Raw genomic sequence first — 8,250 nt, 5'->3', positions numbered from 1 at the left:
AGAGAGATTAAGAGAGGCAAAAGCCCGATCTCTCCGCTCGCAAAGTCGGAAAAAAGTTTTACCAATCAAGTTTTTTATTTCGCAATAATGTATTACATATAACAAAACTTCAACCTAGTTAAAAGTTACTGTTGTTGTTGCTGTTATTTTTATTGTTGTTGTGGACTTTTTGTATGTGTGCGGAACATACATGCATGTGGACTGGCATCGGTATGTGCATGTGTTGTTGTTTGTGGCATTAGCAAAAGCTAATGAAACTGTGAACTGTACGTGCGTTGCTTAAAAACAAGATCCAACACTGAAAAGAGAAATTAAATCTACAACTACAACTACTATAATATTGAGTTTGAAAATCTCGTACAAATATGATAAACAACAACAGAAACAGTTGCCCTATGTATATGAACGTGTGCAGATGCTGAAACTGAAAGTAATAATTAAATATACATATATATATATATAATTAATAAATACACAATATTGTATTTGTGTGCGTGTGCGTGAGTGTACTCTGTCTTTCGATGCAAAAGGAATAGAACGCGTTATTCACATCAACACTTCCACATTCAGGAATATACATATACATATATATATGTGCGTATGTATGTGCATACACAATCTTTAACTAGATTGTGAAAGTGGAAAGCTCTGCTCAGTGGCGCACTTGTATGTATGTATGTGCAATAGTGTGTATGAATACATAAATATACATACATACGTACATGCAGAAATACTACTGTATTTACATATGTATGCCAGTGTATATGTGCATATTCAGAAAGTCTACAGAAGATTTTCCAGCTATTTGTGAAAGGGAGTAATTGCTACAGACTTAATGAAAGAGGTGAGTTAAATAAAGAGTGCCCATATACGGATATACATACATATACATATAAATCATTTATTTATAACAAAAAGTACAAAATTTTGAAAGCTGCAAGTGAAAACATATGTGTATTTGTTTATGATCTACATACATTCATTCACATTCATGATATTGAGCAATAGAGTATGACTTAAATTAATTAAAATATAAATGGTAGTATATGAATTCACACGTATCTATTTATGTCTGTATGTGTGAATACATAAAAACACTTACAAGGCCAAAATTCAAAACTGTTATAAAGAAAAGCAGACAAAGTTTCAATACAAAACGGCGCACACATACACTTGTATATACATAAATACATATGCATACTCAACATATTTATATACATATATATTTATGCATGTATGTATGTTTGTATGTAAATGTGCAGCAGAGCCCAGTTTTCTGTATACCGTCCGATCGTCACGATTAACAGCGACAGCACAAACAAATACAGCAATAAAAGATCGCAACGCAACGCGCACCCAAGCAAAAGAGACAAGAAAGGCTTAGTGACCTTCATAGCGTGCTTATATGAATATACACATATATACAGATAGACAGACATACATACATATAAATGTCTTCATACTGGCACAAGTATGTATGTGTACGTGTAGCTATATATACATGCATTTATATATAAGCATAGTTTCATTAGTATGTGTGTTCGAGTAAGCAACTTCTGTGTTGTGTTGTTGTGTGCACGTCGCTTACGCTCGTCGCTCTTTCTCTTTCATTTATTGTTGCGCAGAAATGTTAATAAACTTCGTCAACATCGTTTGTATGTACAAATAAGTATACATATATGTATGAATGTATGTAAGAGTATAATACATACAAACAAATAAATACATAAATAGTTTATTACATTAATACTAATTTTATACATAAATAGTATGTAATAATATAGAAAGTTATGTAGAAGCAATTAAATATTTTCTACTGAGATTGATGAGGAAAGAAGAGTTTGTTCATTGCTATAATTATGTAATTCAAATTTGGGTCATTTTTACGAATGTGGCATTTACAACATGCTCAACGACGACGACGACGCGACGAGCGCTAGTGTGTGTGTGTTTGTGCGCGAGTCGGATATTTCGGCTGGTTTACCAAAAAGAGCTTTCGTGAAAGGGGAAAATGAGCAGAAACTTTGCATTACGTTAGTATTGGTTCGCCCGTGACAAACTTCAGCAAAAAACAAGTTTGATCGTGTTAAATCCGCTCACTTCATAAATATGATGTACTTGCATGCATATTGCTACATAGATTATTTTATGTACATACATATGTATGTATATAAATGTCGAATTTAATAAAAACCCTTTCTTCTCATATTTATAAATGTATATACATATATTAACAGACTATGTACTTTCATTTATCCCTATATTTTTATGTATGTATGTATGTAAATAGGAACAGCGGATTGCAAAACTCTATAATATTGAAACTACGACGACAAATTCGAAAAGCCAAGCGTAACTGAGTGATCGTGTTTTGTACACACAGGCCTGCATATTTTCATAAGTATTTGTTTAGCTTTCGTATACTCACAGCCACATAGAGAGACACATACACAACACATGTATCTATTCAGACTCATTTAGAGTAATTCGAAAGCTTTTTACATGCCTTTATCTAACACAAACACAAATAGACATGAGTGAATATACACAGTCAGTCATACTCTCATTTATGCATACATTCACATGCACACATACATGCATAGAGAGAACTGAACCATCGAGAGAAAAGCTTTTTGTGAAAGGTGATTTTTGTTGTTGTTGGTCGATTGTAAGCGCGTTTTTGCTGCTGTTATTGTAGTTGTTTTTGTTGTGTTCAGTTTTCGCCTTTAGCTTTATTTTTTCTTTATTAAAGTAGAGTGTACATTGAATGTACGTACGTACATATACATATGTATGTATGTATGTATATATGAAAATTTTAATGTTGATACTTAAGTAAAAATATCAACAGGAAAACAAGTATGGTAAAACTATGTTTTTATTTGGTATGAACATCACATAAAAATAATAGTAAAAAGTCAAATCAAAAGATTTAATACCAATTAAAAAATGGAAATAATTAAAGCAGAGCAATTTAATAAACTTTATATATTCAAAATAAATGAAAATAATAAATAAAGGAATGGAAATTAAATAAACACAAATCAAAAAGAATTAGTATGTGAAATAAAAATTTGGTAATAATTTAATATATGTATTTTTTCTCTAATAATTATTTTAATTTTTTTTTTTAACCTTTAGTTTTTATTTATAATAGAATTATCCTTGAATTTATGTTTTTGGAAACGAAGAATTAACAATAGAGTTTTGTTAAATTAAAATATTAAATACATAGTTATAAATAGTAAATGCTGAGCAGTTTCAAGTTGTTTTCCGCATTCCATTTAGTTTTATTTTTACAGTTTGTGGTTAAAAAGAAAGAAAGGCATTTTGAACTTTCATTTTATAGTAACTGCGACTGGCTACCTTTTACCAAGTTTTATGTTAACTTAATATAGTATATGTACTTATATATCTATATAATGTATACATTCGTATTTTTTTTTTAGAAAAAACTATAGAATTTGAAAAGGTTAGAAGTTATTTTTAACTCATTTTCTAAAGCCAATAATTAAATAAAAAATTAGACAGCTTACTATGCCAGCACAGGCACAGCTCCAAGAAATAAAAAGAGGAAAAAAAATAAAAATAAAAAAATACATAATACGGCAAAGCGCACCATTCTCTTGCTGCTTGGGCAAAGCCAGTCAGTCAAGTTTTATTGAAAGTGAACGTTTCTTCTCCATTCGCGGCAAAAGCAAGACTATCTCTTTCTAAAGTTTTCAGAGATCTGTGAACTTTAGCTTCAATGTGTGGCCCTGTACGCTCAGACACATATACGCACAGTTTAACAGCCATGTGTGTGTGCGCCTACATACGTATGTATGTAAGCTCTAAAATGCAGAGACAGAGACAGACAAGACAAGCCGTGCTCTTGCACAATACAACAATGACACATGGCCTTTTATTTGTACATTTAAATATACATACAGACACACGCAGACACACTCACACACATACACTTGGTATAGATGACAAAGTGAGTTTGCTCATTTGGTTTTAACAATTTAGTTTGTTTTAAAAAAATTCGATGCCCTTCTACGAAAAAAGAAAAGGAGAAGAAAAAAAAAAACGCTTTACAGCGAAACAATTTCCAATCTTAATTGTTAAGCTTTCGAAAGCTTTTTATGCATCTGTATATGAAAAGCTTGGCCTTTGTATTCCTTTAGTAGAAAAGTCTTTAGTAAAAGTAACTAGGATCCGGGTATGAATCATAGCCAAGAAAATACAATATTCATTATATGTATATGCAGACATTTGATATTTTATAAATGGATGAAAGTATTTATTTCATATTAATTATTATATAATATATATGTGTAGTATGTATTTTAGTCGTGGCTTAAAAAATGCTTTCTTTTTGCTGAGTATTTGTGTGTGGGTGTGAGTGGGTTTTTGTGTATGCATGGAAGATCGCTTGAAAGTTTGGTATATTATAAATTTAGGTTAAATATTTAGTATATATACTTATTTATGTATGCTTTTGACTAGGCTAACGAGCAACGATATGTATATATGTATGTAGGTGTCTTTTCGAAGTTTTATTGGATCTTCAGCTTTACTCGTAGACTATGAGAGCTAAAAACATGAAATTTGAAATTCTCGTTAGCTACATACAGATTAGGCATAAATAATTTTTATTTTTTATTTATTAGTAAGCAAGAATAGGGATTTTCAAAAGCTATAATAAGACTAAGTTAATATATATAATCTAAAGTTTATTATTATGAATATGTGGAAATCTGTGGACTGTTAAGGGATATGGGCTATGTTAGTGATAACACTATTTCTTATATTCTTACAAAGGCAATATATAGTACAAATATTATTTAATACGAATATTTATATGTATATTCAAATAAACAATTTTGTTTTCTTCTCACTTTTACAGTTTCAAAGAATGTTGATGTTGCAATACAGCAAGCATGGTGAGTGCATCCTCAAAGAAATTGGCGCGGCTTTTAGGGGGGAGCATCCAGCCGACCTGACGATCGTCTGCGAGAACAAGGTGAAGTTACACGCACACAAATTAGTGTTAGCTGCTGCCAGTCCGCTCATAAGGTGAGTATCGTTAGATAATCGAAGAGCGCCTACATTTCAATTTTAATTTCAATTTGCAGAAATTTACTGGAGGATACTCACCTGAGCGATTGCACAACAACAGTTTATTTTCCTGATGTCAACGCGACATATTTCAAGTTTCTGTTGGACTTTCTGTACTCGGGACAGACGTGCATAACGTCGCGAGATGTGAACTATCTGCACGACTTGCTGCTGCTGCTGCAAATCAAGTCGGACAGCTGGAAGACAACAGACTCTGCCTATCTTAGCAATAAGTGCGCCGGAAGCATACGAGAGAGGCCACGGAAACAGCAGCCGCAGCAGCAACAGCAGCAACAACAACAACAGCAGCAGCAGCCGCACCCACAGCAGTATCCGTCCCCGCACACAGATCAATCGTTTAAATATGAAGTTGAGAGCGTGGACGAGACTAGAAATACCGGCGATTTTAACGCATTCCCACCCGAGAACTGTGAGGCCGGCAATGAGTGTTCGCATAGCAAGGAGGAGGATGAGGACGATGAGTGCACCAACAAGGACAATAAGAGCGATAAAGACACTGATGAAATTGTAAACCTTTCCGACATTCCAGCGGGCGGACTTGCCAACAATAGTAGCAGCAGCAGCAGCACCAACAATAACGCTTCCAACACCACCACCGCCACCACTCATAACAACAACAATAACAATATTAGTAACTCATCGATAACTCCTGTCAACTTGTCGCTCGATCTGCGGACGAAAGGGGACAACAACTCGCCACGCATTGATACCAAGAATTATCTGCTAAAGCAAAGCAACATTGATTCGATCAGCGCACACGAGAGCACGAAGCGAAAAGGACTATTCTTCGACACTCACAAGGATGTGATGAAGCCGCTGTCCGATGGCGCCGACATCAATAGTTCGCCCGAGAATTATGTGGTGACGCCGCATCGGAAGCGTCGGCCGGGCTTCCATAATACGCAGAGCGACAATCAGCCTTTCACCACGTATCAGCACAATCTATTGGAGGAACTGCGTCTGGTTAAGTCAACAACATCGCCGATAGCGGGTCTGGCGGCATCCGAGAAGAATATATTGTCGCAACTTGAGGATGGCACACTTAATCCAGACGCAATGACGCCCGAACGGAAACTGTTCGAATCCCAACGAAATCGAGTTCAAAGTCCCGAGCTGCAGATGCATCTGGGTCAGCAGTTCGTCTACCAATGGCAGTCCAATCAGAATGCAGCGCTCTCCGCAATGCCCAATCTGCAGTCGCGATTGTCCAGCTTATCGCACATCAACTTAAGCCTGGATCCGGAGAGTCGCAACAGCAGCGCGTCCGTGTCGAGCATCGCCGCCAACAACACGCACACGACGTCGTCGGTACGCGAATATCGCTGCGAATACTGTGGCAAGCAGTTCGGCATGTCCTGGAACCTGAAGACACATCTCCGCGTCCACACCGGCGAGAAGCCGTTCGCCTGCCGCCTCTGTGTGGCCATGTTCAAGCAGAAGGCCCACCTGCTGAAGCACCTGTGCTCCGTGCATCGAAACGTCATCACCACGACCAACGGAACGGATACGGAGAATCGATATAGCTGCTGTTTCTGCTCGATGTGCTTCGAGTCGGTGCAGGAGCTGGTGCGCCATCTGTCGGGGCATCACAACAACCTTCTGCTCACCAAGAATCTTCGGGAATAAATCTGTAGGAAAGATCTGTTCGATGATGAGCCCATCGACCCATCGAGCACGTAATTGCAAAGAGACCTGAATTTTTATATATATATAGAAACTTACGGTAAACAGTACAACAAGAGCAAAGCAGAGCAATCGCATTGCATTGCATTGCATTGCTATTGTATAAAATAATATGTTAAATGTACATTTAAAGCATAATTTTATTATTTACACATTCAATTTACACTCTACTCAATCATTTCATTGCGGCAATCCACGGCACGACCCACGTCTAGACGAGCGGTGCGAGCAGCCACCCATATATTGGCCTACTATTGTATAGATCTGATCAGATATGATATGTAATGAGTTTTGTATCTGGTATCTAAGCGGGGTCCCTCTTTAAGCCGGCTGGTCCATTTAAGTGGAACATTCGTAGGTTTTAAGCATATTTTTTATATACACTATATATATATATTCAAAAGGTATTGTAATTTGTATTGTATTTTCTACTTGATTCACATTTTACAATTTTACACTTTTAAATTTTACCTTTTACCTTTGATAAACAAAAAAAAAAAAAAAAAAACAGCAAAAAAAAAAAAAAAGCAAACAAAAAAACAACTACATCATATTTTTATACACTCTCTTCTGCATACATTACATATGTAGTTTTGAAACTTTTTGGAATTCGTTAATAAGCATGTGTAAGTTGTACAGAACAAATTTACAAGATTGTAATAAAAAAACAAAAGCATTTCTTTTTTAACTTCTCTTTCACTTTCTTTGTACAATGTGTAATATTTTGTTTTAGAATTTTTAATATAACTGCAAAATGTTAACAGCTAAAAATAATTGAAATCACATTTGTGTATTCTGATTGGATGTTGGTTTGGTTATTGCTAATTAGAATATAACTAAATGAGCTTTCAAACTGAATGCTAAGTGGAGTTGTTAATGGGAATGGCAATTATAACTTCATTTGGAATAAACATAAAAATGAAATGTTATATTTCAAGTGATGCTATGACTGGGATGACTTGACTTGGAATATTAGTCGAAATGCATAATCCAATTGAAATGAGCTTAAACGATTGTCAGTTTAATTACATGCGTAAGTATATCCCAATTAGAATTGTTGAGTTGACTAGATTATTTATGGAAAATACCAATTGGAACATAAGCTGATTTGACTAAATGCAAATCACATAATCCAATAAGAATTATTCCGTCTGATGTCTAATAGGCCATTAGATCACTTTTATAAGTCTAATGAAATGATTAAAATGGATAATAATTAGCTAATCATGTCATTGCTTATTAGAATATATATTAATTGGACGTAAGTATGTATGTGTGTATGTGTTATGACAGCATATTGGCACTTCATTTCTTATTAGTGTCATTGGAGTCTGTTAGTCATATAAGAATTGCATACACACATGAGCAACTTAGCATCTCTCACCTGCTCAGCTCACGAGCTGAATTCGACTCTGCTCGGGAGGGACCGATCGGTCGCTGCCC

General features: G+C 35.2%; 1 protein-coding gene across 1 annotated transcript; it reads left to right on the top strand.

Annotated features, from left to right (window-relative positions):
• Positions 1-697: 697 nt before the first annotated feature.
• Positions 698-7,247, top strand: LOC6580015 (transcription factor Ken). The gene is made up of 3 exons (XM_002005852.4): positions 698-844; positions 4,892-5,061; positions 5,121-7,247. The coding sequence occupies exons 1-3, from the start codon at positions 836-838 to the stop codon at positions 6,748-6,750; spliced, it is 1,809 nt and encodes a 602-aa protein (XP_002005888.2). The 5' UTR covers positions 698-835; the 3' UTR covers positions 6,751-7,247.
• Positions 7,248-8,250: the final 1,003 nt, after the last annotated feature.

Source organism: Drosophila mojavensis, unplaced genomic scaffold (genome assembly GCF_018153725.1).
Source record: "Drosophila mojavensis isolate 15081-1352.22 unplaced genomic scaffold, ASM1815372v1 contig_80, whole genome shotgun sequence".
NCBI lineage: Eukaryota > Metazoa > Arthropoda > Insecta > Diptera > Drosophilidae > Drosophila > Drosophila mojavensis.
This window is presented reverse-complemented; position numbering and strand designations above follow the sequence as displayed.

Bases quoted from the DNA above. Each gene is read 5' to 3' on its own strand.
- LOC6580015 (XM_002005852.4), top strand. The intron at 5,062-5,120 runs GTGAGTATCGTT...TTCAATTTGCAG, and splicing joins GCTGCCAGTCCGCTCATAAG to AAATTTACTGGAGGATACTC.